Here is a 13,470-nt window from a genome sequence, read left to right as displayed (position 1 = left end):
CAGATCTCCAGGGCTAGGTGTTCAGCAGCCCCAGGCCTCGACTCCCTCCTTGCTCCATTTCTCTTCCTCCCACTGGTGAGCTGGGGTGGGGGAAGGGCTTGGGTCCCACTGTATCACGGTTTTGGTACATTACCCTGTTCCGGAAGGTCTGTTCTTTTCTCCAGGTGTATGCAGTCTGGCGCAGCCTTCTTTCCTGTTGCTCTTTCAGGATTAGTTGTATTAATTATATTTTCATATTATATGTGGTTTTGGGAGGAGACCTCTGTCTCACCTCTCACACCACCATCTTTAATCCTCTCTCTGTTCATATATATATACTTTTAACTTTAGTACATGATGTCAAATTGTTTTTTCCAAATGGGTGAAACTAATTTACACATTCTCATAAACACTTGATATCATCAGATTTAAATTTTTGCCAATACAGTGGGCATAAAATTGTATCTCACTGTGGTTTTAGTTTATATTTTGATGTAACTATTTTGATGAGGTTGTATATCTCTTCAGATTTGTCTTGGTCTTTCAATATTGCCTCTTCTACAAAATGGTCATTCATATCTTTTTCCAGGGTTTTTTTGCATTGTTCATCTTTTTATTACTGAATTGTAGACATAAAACATAATAATTTCTAGATATTATTCCTCTGTTAGTTATATTTGTTGGAAACACCTTTTCCTAGTTTGTAACTTGCTTTTTATTTCTTTTCCATGGTGCCCTTTGATGAACAGACATTTAAATAATGTAACATTGTCAATTAATCAATATTTTCCTTTATAGTTTGTGCTCTTTGTGCCACATTTAAGAAATCTAAGTACTGTCACAAAATATAAAATATTTTCTTCTGTTCTTTTCTAAATATTTTTTAATGTTTTACTTTAACATTTGAGTCTTTAATTCATTGGAATTAATTTTGTGTATAATGTGAGGTATGGATCCATATTCATTTCTTTTCAGAGAACTAATTGTCCTCATATTATTTACTGAATGGTTCATTCTTTTCCCACGGATCTGCATGTTGGTGTTGACACAAATCAAGTTTCTTATGCATGTGCACACTCTATTCTTTCCATTGCTCAATTTGTTTATTTCTGTACCCAAACCAAATGACCTCTTACTGATGATTAATCTTGATGTTTTGTAGGGCAAGCCCATCAATCCTGTTCTTTTTCATGAGTTTATTAGCTATTTCTGGCCCTCTGTACTTTCATTAAATTTTTTCAAAGAGCTGAATGTCATTCCAATTCTCTTGGACATTTCCCAGTCTTGCTTTCTCCCCACCATTTCACTGAATCTGCTGTTACAAAGGTTTCCAAAGACCTTCCCCCTGTCAAATCCACAGGGCAATCCTTAGTCTTCATCTTACTTGTCCTCTTAGCAGACTTACACATAACTGTTTACTCTTTCTTTCATGAAATACCATCTTCACTCAGCTTCTACAATATTGCATTCCTGTTTTCTTTTTCACACATTCTCCTGGTTTTTCTCCTCCTTTATTAGTGGCACCATTGAGTTTCCTTGGCTAGATCCTTCTTCTTTTCCTAACTGCCAAATGCTAGAAATCTAACCACACTATTCCCAAACAACCTGGAGCTCAATTCTTAAATCTTTGTTATTTTCTATTTATATTCACTCTATTTCATCTCTGGTCCCACAGCTTTAAAACAGCAACTTCTAAATGTATATCTCTAGTTCAAATCTTTCTTTTGAATCTCAAATTCATGTATATAAATGCCTACTTTATACATGCAGTTGGATGTCTGCTGGATATTGTATACCTAATATGTATCTTAAATGTAGTATTTTAAACTGAGGTTTTATAATTACTCCTCTAAGCTGCTCCTTCCATAATGTTCTCCATCAGCAAATAGTTTTCTCATCTGTCAAATGGGAATTATACAATGATACCTACTTCATAAGGGTATTACAAGGATAAAATAAGATGTAAGCTAAGTGCTGAGCATAATGCCTGGTTCAGAGTAAGCCACCCAATAAATATTGTTCACCCATTTATTCAGCAAATACTTGTTGAGTACCTATATACTGAGTACTGTTTAAAATATTGGTAATAGAACACAAAAGAGAAGTCCTTACTCTTGGGGAACTTATAGTCTAGCACATCAGATGGTGAGAAAAGCCATGTAGAAAAATAAGGTTAAAGAGGGGCATAGGGAGTGCTAAGGGAACAGGTACAATTTTAAACATGACAGTCAGGGAAGGTCTCCCTGAGAAAGTGACATTTGAGCATGGACCTGCAGAAAGAAAGAGCAGGAGCCGTGTGGACATGTGGGGGAACAGCATTCGATAAATGGAACCGAGCAACTGCAAAAGTCCTGAAATAGAAGGGGACCTGTATACCTAGTAAGGTGAGCAAGAGAGCTAATTATAAGCTTTTCAAGGCACAGACAATCTCATACTACTTTTATATATCTGCTAACAGGGTACTGGGCACTCAGTAAATATTTACCGCCTTGTCCTTAAGTCCTCAGATCATTTGTCTTTTACCTTGTGAAAAATTTTGCTCCTGAGCCAAGATTTCATTTCGTTCTTCCAAAATCTGCATCAGGGCAGCTTGGAGTTTAGGTGGTAGAATTTCATCCTCATCAGATACCTTAAGGAAGAAATTGAGATTTTCTATGAACTTTGAGAAAGTCTCAAACATGCACTAGTAAGAATCCCCAAAATTCTACAGATGACTTTGTATATATTGTGGCTGAACTTTCAGTCTGAGGCTTCTTTCCCTATCTTGAGCAGAATCCATGATGTTTATGGTGAATTTTAATTATATTAAAAAATATACTTCATTACACTTTCGTTACTTTTCCACTAAATATCTCTCATCCATGAGTCTTATGCTGTATTACAAAGATCACTGTCAAATAAATGGTCTTTCAAATGTGATGAGCTAATTGATTTTGAAAAAAGACAGTCTTGTCAAACATTGTTTCATTCTGTGTTCAGTGCTCACAAACCCATACTGAGGTCACATACAGGACTGCTTTAGGAAGGCTTTACTAACTTTCCACTCCACTTCAATATCCAGAATAAATCACTTCTTTTTTACCCTTACAAATTTTTATTACACCATTTCTAAAACTTTATGGATATGTCTGCTCCCGTCCCTGCCACTAGACTATATGATACCTGAGGGCTCAAACTTGCCTCACTCACCTTTAGATTCTGACTAACAAAATCTAGAAATAATCAGTACTGAGTGCTTGTTAAATTTAATTAAGCTAGAGGCTTATATGTCAACCTATCTGGACTTGAAGGGAGGCTTACCTCTTTTGAGAATGACATTTATTCTGTTTCCTTCTTCCTTCTTTGGGACAGACAGCTATAAACCCAAGCCAAATTTTTCAGGTCAGTCTTGTATGACTGACCATGGTGTCAAGTCAAGTATGTGTAGGAACTAAAAGTCTTCCCTGAGTCATCTTCTCTAAGTACTTTCACATATCTTCTCTCCAATTATCCCCAAACATTATGTAATCACCTACTTTGTCACTCACCTCCTGTAAGAACTTGTCTGCACAGAGGTCAACTATCAGCACCTATGGGATAAAGGAGCCAGGTAAGTTAAAGCAGTAGCTATTCATATTAGGCACTCCTAGATTAGGAAGAGTGGTTTGATTCTTTCAAGTAATGGGAATAGTTTTAAACAAAATTAACTTAAAGCTGTAACTCATTTAAAAGTTAACTCATTAACACATCAACAAATAAATTTCAAGTAAAATGATGGTAGACACATCTATATATTGAGAGACTAATCAAATGCCATGGGTAGACTTTATTTGGAACCCAATTCAAATAAACTAGCCTCAAAATATGGGAGAGAGGAATGGGAAGGGGTAAAGACTGGCTATAACTTGGTTAATACTGAAAAGTAGGGTGATTATATTTACTTTACTTTTTTTATTAAAGTATCACTGATATACAATCTTATGTTGGTTTCAAATATACAACACAGTGGTTCAACAGTTACCCATATTATTAAATCCTCAACCCATCTAGTGCATTCACAATCTTATACATAGTAAGATGTTATAGAATCATTAACTGTAGTCTCTGTACTACCGTCCCTGTGACCAACTTGCATTGTGACTGTGAATTATTGTGCCCCTTTTTCCCCTTCACCCTGCTTCCCAACCTACTCAAACCCCAACCCCTTGGTGACCACTAGTCACTTCTGTTTCTATGAGTCTACTGCTGGTTTGTTCCTTCTGTTTTGCTTTGTATCTATACTCCACAAATAAGTGAAATAATTTGGTATTTGTCTTTCTCTGCTTGGCTTATTTCACTCAGCATAATGCCCTCTAGATCCATCCATTTTGTGGCAATTGGGAGGATTTCTTTTCTTTTTATGGCTGAATAATATTCCATTGCATATATGTACAACATCTTCTTTATCCATACAGCTATTGATGGACACTTAACAATGCTTCCATATCTTGGCTATTGCAAATAGTGTGGTGATAAACATAGTGGTGCATATAACTTTTTGAAATTCCTAGGAGTGGAATTACTGGGTCAAATGGTATTTCTATTTTTAGTTTTTTGAGGAACCTCCATACTGCTTTCCATAACAGCTGCATCTATTCACATTCCCACCAACAGTGTAGGAGGGTTCCCTTTTCTTCACATCTTTGCCAGCAGTTGTGGATTTACTTTACTCTTTTGTTTATTTATATATATATTCAAAATTCCAGAATAAAATATTTAATAAGAAATTAATACAAAAATCATTTCTATACACTAACAATGAGCTATCTGAAAAAGAAATAAAGAAAACAACCCAATTTTCAACTGCATCAAAAACACTGAAATACCTAGGAATAAATTTAACCAAGTGAGTGAAAAATTTATATACTTAAAGCTCTAAGATAATGAAGAAATAAACTGAAGTCACAAATAAATGGAAAAATATGCTATGCTCATGGATTGGAAGAATATTGTTAAAATGTTCATAAAACCCAAAGCAATCCACAGAGCCAATGGCATATATTCAGAAATAGAACATACAATCCTAAAACTTCTGCAGAACTACAAAAGACCCTGAATAGCCAAGAAATTCTGAGAAAGAAGAACAAAACTGGAGGTGTCACACTTCCTGACTTCTATAGTAGAAATATTCAGTGATCTGAAAGCTACAGTAATCAAAACAGTGTGGTATTGGACTAAAAACAGACATCTAGATCAATGGAATAGAATAGAGAGTGCAAAAATAAACTGACACTTGATTCATTTCTCTCTTCATGAGAAAGGAGACAAGAATATGCAATGGGGGAAGGAAGTCTCTTCAGTAAGAGTGTTGGTAAAACTGGATCATAAAAGAAAAAAGAAACTGGACCTTATCTTATACCATACACAAGAGTCAACTAAAAATGAATTAAAGGCTTGAATATAAATTTGAAACCATAAACCCCTAGAAGAAAACATGGGGTATAAGTATCTTGATACTGGTCTTGGCAATGAATTTTTAAACTTGATACCAAAAGCAAAGGCAATAAGCACACACACACAAAAACAAGTGGGACTGCATCAAACTAAAAAGCTTCTGCACGGCAAAGGAAACCATCAACAAAATGAAAAGGAAACCTACAGAATGGGAGAAAATATTTGCAAATGATATATCTAATAAGGGTTTAATATCATACAACTCAATAGCAAAGAAACAAGCAATCCAGTTGAAAAATGGACAGACAGTGGACCTGAATAGACACTTTCCAAAGATGACATGCAAACGGCCAACAAGCACATGAAACTGTTCAACATCACTGGTCATCAGGGAAATGCAAATCAAAACCATAATGAGATATCATCTCACACCTGTTAGAATGGTAATCATCAAAAAGACAAGAAATAATAAGTGTTGGTGAGGATGAGGAAAAAAGGGAATCCTTGTACACTGTTGGTAGGAATGTGAATTGGTGCTACTGTGGGAAACAGTATGGAGGTTCTTCAGAAAATTGAAAATAGAACTACCATATGATCCAGCAATCTCACTTATGGGTTATATCCAAAGGAAAAAACATTATTATCTCAAAAAGATATCTGCACCCCAATGTTCATTGCAGCATTATTTACAATAGCCAAGATATGGAAGCAACCTAAGTGTCCATCAATGGATGAACAGAGAAAGATGTGGTGTGTATACACACATATACACACACAGGAATATTACTGAGCCATAAAAAACAAAGAAATCCTGCCATTTGCAACACTATGGATGGGCCATGGAGCATTATGCCAAGTGAAATAAGTCAGGCAGAGAAAGCCAAATATTGTCTGACCTTACTTCTATGTGGAATCCAGAAAAACCAAACTCGTAGATAAAGAAAACAGATTGGTGGTTGCCAGAAGTAGAGGGTGGGGAATGGGAGAAATGGGTGACCATGGTCAAAATGTACAAATTTCTAGTTACAAGATAAATAATTCCTGGGGATGTAATGTACAGGTGACAACAGTTAACAGTACTGTATTGTGTATTTGAAAGTTGCTAAGAGAGTAGGTCTTAAGAGCTCTCATCATAAGAAAAAAAATTTTCTAACAATGTGAGAAGATGGATGTTAAACTCATTGTGGTATGTATTTTGCAATATATACATATAGCAAATCATTATGTCATACATCCTAAACTAAGAGAGTATAATATGACAATTATGTCTCAAAAAACTGGGCGCGGGGTAAGTTAATCTACATAGAGTAACAGAGAACAGTCTTTTCAATAAATAGTACTGGGATAGTTGGCTAGACACATTTTAAAAAAATGCTCCCTACCGCCTATCATATACAAAAAAAATAAAATCCCACCATTCAGAAATAAAAATTAAAGGCATAATACTAAAGCTTCTAAAACTTCTAGAAGATAATGATGGAAGGTATCTCCACAAAGTTAACATAAAGAAAAACTTAAGAGGGGGCTCAAGATGGTGGCGTGAGTAAGGCAGCGGAAATCTCCTCCCAAAACCATATATATTTTTGTAAGTACAACAAATACAACTATTCCTAAAACAGAGACCAGAAGATAAAGTACAACAGCCAGGCTACATCTACATCTGCGAGAACTCAGCATATCACGAAATGGGTAAGATACAAAGCTGTGACCTGGAGGGACCTGAGCACTCCCCCCACCCCAGCTCACTGGGGGGAGGAAAAGAATCAGAGTGGGGAGGAAGTGGAAGCACAGGACTGCTAAATAACCAGCCCTAGTAATCTGAACTGGGAGCACAGACACACATTGCATGGTGTACTGGATATTAGAGAAATGGAACAGTAAAATCCAAGATGGAGACTGCGAGCAGGTCCCCACAGCTGGCACCCCTGGGACAAAAGAAAAGTGGGCACTTTTTAAAAGACTTAAAGGGACAAGGGCTTAACAGCTGGAAAAATCATCCCGGCACACTCACCCCAGCAGGCTAGAATCTTAAGGAACTTCAGGTGTCCTAACCCCCTGGTGGGCAATGCAGCCCTGAAGCCCCTCACAATGATAAGCAGCCTGCCATTCATTACATACTGGCTGGTGCTGCAAGCAAACTGGCTGACCCACCACAGCTGCAGAGCAGCTGGAGAACAGCCCTGTCCACAGCAACCACACAGAGTCTTCTCCCAGCGCGCAGCTAACTGGGACAGACCCAGAGGCTGCTACCGGCGCACAACTACCTGGTACGGACAAAGAAAGCCAGAGCGAGGTCCAGAAGGCATGACAGGGTGCCATTCCTGCAGGAGAACACACCCAGAGCATCTGTGACCTCCCGCAGGGCCCTAGGCTATCCTGAGGGCCGCCCTGACCATGGCAGCTCAGGAGATTATCCCAGAGACTGCTCCCTGTGTGTGGGTAATCGACACAGGCAGCATAGAAGGGCAAAGCAACCAGCAAGCAGGAAGGGACTTTGTTCTCCCAGCTGACACACACACCACCCACCTGTGACTACTTCTATCGCCATGAAAAGGCAGAAGAATTTGGTCTAGTCAAAAATTGCTCAGACAACCCCAGAGAGAGGCCTTGGTGAGATAGATATAACCAATCTTCATGAAAAATAATTTAAAATAAAAGTCATAACCAAGCTGATGGACCTGCGGAGAAATATGCAAGAGCTAAGGGATGAAGTCCAGAGGGAGATAACGGAAATGAAACAATCAATAGAAGGTCTTAAGAGCAGACTGGATGAGGTGCAAGAGACTGTTAATGGAATAGAAATCAGAGAACAGGAATACAGAGAAGCTGAGGCAGAGAGAGATAAAAGAATCTCTAGGAATGAAAGAATATTAAGAGAACTGTGTGACGAATCCAAACAGAATATTCGTATTACAGGGGTACCAGAAGAAGAAAAGAGAGAAAAAGGGATAGAAAGTGTCTTTGAAGAAACAGTTGCTGAAAACTTCTCCAATATGGGGAAGGAAACAGTCTCTCAGACCACTGAAGCCCACATATCTCCCAACACAAGGTACACAAGGAGGACAACACCAAGACATATAATAATTAAAATGGCAAAGATCAAAGACAAGGACGAGTATTAAAGGCAGCTGGAGAGAGAAAAAAGATCATCTACAAAGGAAAACCTATCAGGCTATCATCAGACTTCTCAACAGAAACCTTACAGGCCAGAAGAGAATGGCAATATTTAATGCAATGAAACACAAGGGCCTTGAATCAAGAATACTGTATCCAGCATGATTATCATTTAAATTTGAAGGAGGGATTAAACAATTTCCAGAAAAGAAGTTGAGGGAATTTGCCTCCCACAGACCACCTCTGCAGGATATTTTAAAGGGACTACTCTAGATGGAAGCACTCCTAAGGTTAAATAGATGTCACCAGAGAAAATAAAATCACAGCAAAGAAAGTAGACCAACGAATACTAACAAAAGGCAAAACAGTAAAATCAACTATCCACAAAAGCAGTCAAAGGAAACACAAAAGAGTACAGAATAAAACACCTAACATATAAAGAATGGAGGAGGAAGAATAAGAAAGGAGAGAAATAAAGAATCATCCGACTGTGTTTATAATAGCTTAATAAGAGAGTTAAGTTAGACAGTTAGATAGTAGAGAAGCTACCCTTGAACCTTTGGTAACAACGAATCCAAAGCCTGCAATGGCAATAAGTACATATCTATAGATAATCACCCTAAATGTAAATGGACTGAATGCACCAATCAAAAGACACAGAGTAACAGAATGGATAAAAAAGCAAGCCCAATCTATATGCTGCTTACAAGAGACCTCAAACCAAAGATATACACAGACTAAAAGTAAAGAGATGGAAAAAGATACTTCATGCAAATAATAGGGAGAAAAAGGTAGGTGTTGCAGTACTTGTTTCAGACAAAATAGACTTCAAAATTAAGAAAGTAACAAGAGACAAAGAAGGACATTACATAATGATAAAGGGGTCAGTCCAACAAGAGGATATAACCATTATAAATATATATGCACCCAACACACGAGCACGGACATATGTGAAAAAAATACTAACAGAATTAAAGGAGGAAATAGAATGCAATGTATTCATTCTAGGAGACTTCAACACTCCACTCACTCTGAAGGACAAATCCACCAGACAGAAAATAAGTAAAGACACAGAAGCACTGAACAACACACTAGAACAAATGGACCTAACAGACATCTACAGAACTCTACACCCAAAAGCAGCTGCATACACATTCTTCTCAAGTGCACAAGGAACATTTTCCAGAATAGACCACATACTAGGCCACAAAAAGAGCCTTTGTAAATTCAAAAAGATTGAAATTCTACCAACGAACTTCTCAGATCACAAAGGTATAGAACTAGAAATGAATTGTACAAAGAAAACAAAAAGGCTCACAAACACATGGAGGCTTAACAATATGCTCCTAAATAATCAATGGATCAATGACCAAATTAAAACAGAGATCAAGCAATATATGGAGACAAACGACAACAATAGCACAAAGCCCCAACCTCTGTGGGATGCAGCAAAGGCAGTTCTAAGGTGAAAGTATATAGCAATCCAGGCCTATTTAAAGAAGGAAGAACAATCCCAAATGAATAGTTTAAAGTCACAATTATTGAAACTGAAAAAAGAACAAATGAGGCCCAAAGTCAGCAGAAGGAGGGACATAATAAAGATCAGAGAAGAAATAAATAAAATTGAGAAGAACAAAACAATAGAAAAAAATCAACGAAAACAAGAGCTGGTTCTTTGAGAAAATAAACAAAATAGATAAAACCCTAGCCAGACTTAAGAGAAAAAGAGAATCTACACACATAAACAGAATCACAAATGAGAAAGGAAAAATCACTACAGACCCCACAGAAATACAAAGAATTATTAGGGAATACTATGAAAATCTACATGCTAATGAGCTGGATAACCTAGAAGAAATGGACAACTTCCTAGAAAAATACAACATTCCAAGAGTGACCAAGGAAGAAACAGAAAATTTAAACAGACCAATTACCAGCAATGAAATTGAATCAGTAATCAAAAAACTACCCAAGAACAAAATTCCTGGACCAGATGAATTTGCTGCTGAATTTTATCAGACATATAGAGAAGACACAACAAATTCTCCTTAAAGTTTTCCAAGAAATAGAAGAGGAGGGAATACTTCCAAACTCATTCTATGAAGCCAGCATCACTCTAATACCAAAAGCAGGCAAAGACACCACAAAAAAAAAAGAAATATAACAGACCAATATTCTTGATTAACATAGATGCAAAAATACTCAACAAAATATTAGCAAACAGGATTCAAAAATACATCAAGAGGATCATACACCATGATCAAGTAGGATTCATTTCATGGATGCAAGGATGGTACAATATTAGAAAATCCATCAACATCATCCACCACATCAACAAAAGAAGGACCAAAAGCACACGATCATCTCCATAGATACTGAAAAAGAATTCGACAAAATTCAACATCCATTCATGATAAAAACTCTCAACAAAATGGGTATAGAGGGCAAGTACCTCAACATAATAAAGGCCATACATGACAAACCCACAACCAACATCATACTTAACAGTGAGAATCTGAAGGCTTTTCCCTTAAGATCGGAACAAGACAGGGATGCCCACTCTCCCCACTTTTATTCAACATAGTACTGGAGGTCCAAGCCATGGCAATCAAACAACACAAAGAATACAAGGCATCCAGATTGGTATAGAAGTAAAACTGTCACTGCTGACAGATGACATGATATATATGTAAAAAACCCTAAAGACTTCACTCCAAAGCTACTAGAACTAATATCTGAATTCAGCAAAGTTGCAGGATACAAAATTAATACACAGAAATCTGTTGCATTCCTATACACTAACAATGAACCAATAGAAAGAGAAATCAGGAAAACAATTCCATTTACAATTGCATCAAAAAGAATAAAATACCTAGGAATAAACCTTACCAAGGAAGTGAAAGACCTGTACCCTGGAAACTATAAGACACTCTTAAGAGAAATTAAAGAGGACACTAACAAATGGAAACTCATCCCATGCTCCTGGCTAGGAAGAATTAATATAGTCAAAATGGCCATCCTGCCCAAAGCAATATACAGACTCAATGCAATCCCTATCAAAATACCAACAGCATTCTTCAACGACCTGGAACAAATAGTTCTAAAATTTACATGGAACCACAAAAGACCCCAAATAGCCAAAGCAATCTTGAGAAGGAAGAATAAAGCGGGGGGATCTTGCTTCCCAACTTCAGGCTCTACTACAGTAATCCAGACAATTTGGTACTGGCACAAGAACAGAGCCACAGACCAGTGGAACAGGATAGAGAGTCCAGATATTAACCCAAGCGTATATGGCCAATTAATGTACAATAAAGGAGCCATGAATATACAATGGAGAAATGACAGCCTCTTCAACACCTGGTGTTGGCAAAACTGTACAGCTATATGTAAGAGAATGAAAGTGGATCATTGTCTAACCCCATACACAAAAGTAAATTTGAAATGGATCGAAGACCTGAATGTAAGTCATGAAACCATAAAACTCTTAGAAAAATACATAGGCAAAAATCACTTGGACATAAACATGAGCAATTTCTTCATGAACATATCTCCCCAGGCAAGGGAAACAAAAGCAAAAATGAACAAGTGGGACTCTATCAAGCTGAAAAGCTTCTGTACAGCAAAGGACACCACCAACAGAACAAAAAGGTATCCTACAGTATGGGAGAATATATTCGTAAATGACAGATCCAATAAAGGGTTGATATCCAAAATATATAAAGAGCTTATGCACCCCAACAAACAAAAAGCAAAAAATCTAATTAAAAAATGGGCACAGGATCTGAACAGACAGTTCTCCAAAGAAGAAATTCAGATGGCCAACAGGCACATGAAAAGATGCTCCACATTGCTACTCACCAGAGAAATGCAAATTAAAACCACAATGAGATATCACCTAACACCAGTAAGGATGGCCACCATCTAAAAAACAAACAACAACAAATGTTGGCAAGGATGTGGAGAAAGGGGAACCTTCCTACACTGCTGGTGGGAATGTAAATTAGTTCAACCATTGTGGAAAGCAGTACGGAGGTACCTCTAAAAACTACAAATAGAAATACACAGGAATTCCACTCCTAGGAATTTACCCTAAGAATGCAGCAGCCCCATATGAAAAAGACATATGCACCCCTATGTTTACTGCAGCACTATTTACAATAGCCAAGAATTGGAAGCAACCTAAGTGTCCATCAGTAGATGAATGGATAAAGAAGATGTGGTATATATATATATACAATGTAATATTATTCAACCATAAAAAGAAAACAAATTCTACCATTTGCAACAACATGGATGGAGCTAGAGGGTATTATGCTCAGTGAAATAAGCCAGGCAGAAAGAGACAAGTACCAAGTTTTACTCACATGTGGAGTTTAAGAACAAAGCAAAAACTGAAGGAACAAAACAGCAGCAGACTCACAGAATCCAAGAATGGACTAACAGTTACCAAAGGGAAAGAGACTGGGGAGGATGGATGGGAAGAGAGGGATAAGGGGTAAAAAGGGCATTACGATTAGCAGACATAATGTGGGGGTGGGTGTATGGGGAGGGCTGTACTACACAGAGAAGACAAGTAGTGATTCTGTAGCATCTTACTACACTGATGGACAGTGACTGTTATGGGGTATGTGGTGGGTACTTGATGTGGAAGGTCTTGTAACCATAATGTTGCTCATGTAATTGTAGATTAATGATACCAAAAAAAAAAATTTGAGCAGCTCACACTAAAAAACATATTAACCATAAAGGAAAAATAATTTTGATCACATTAAAATTAAGAACTCTGCATTAAAAAACACCATTTTGGAGAATGAAAAGCAAGCCACAACGGTGCTGATATCAAGAATATAAAAAGGCTTCTTACAAATCAATGAGGGTAAACAATCCAGGAAGATAGATAATGAATTTTATAAAAGATGTTATTCGGGGGGGTGGAGCCAAGATGGCAGCACGAGTAGGACA

General features: G+C 37.3%; 1 protein-coding gene across 4 annotated transcripts in view; it reads right to left on the bottom strand.

Annotated features, from left to right (window-relative positions):
• Nucleotides 1-13,470, bottom strand: part of DENND2C (DENN domain containing 2C) — a 97,635-nt gene that overhangs the window by 11,438 nt on the left and 72,727 nt on the right. For 3 of the 4 annotated variants that reach the window (XM_036923375.2, XM_036923376.2, XM_057500514.1), the window contains exons 15-16: nt 3,507-3,548; nt 2,503-2,608 (exon numbers count right to left, since the gene is read on the bottom strand). In XM_036923375.2, coding sequence (XP_036779270.2) covers nt 2,503-2,608; nt 3,507-3,548 — 148 coding nt within the window. Of the gene's footprint in view, nt 1-2,502; nt 2,609-3,506; nt 3,549-12,366; nt 12,430-13,470 lie in introns of those variants that run through there. The other variant, XR_008997081.1, reaches the window with a different exon arrangement.

This window comes from Manis pentadactyla, chromosome 4 (genome assembly GCF_030020395.1).
Source record: "Manis pentadactyla isolate mManPen7 chromosome 4, mManPen7.hap1, whole genome shotgun sequence".
Classification (NCBI taxonomy): Eukaryota; Metazoa; Chordata; class Mammalia; order Pholidota; family Manidae; genus Manis; species Manis pentadactyla.
This window is presented reverse-complemented; position numbering and strand designations above follow the sequence as displayed.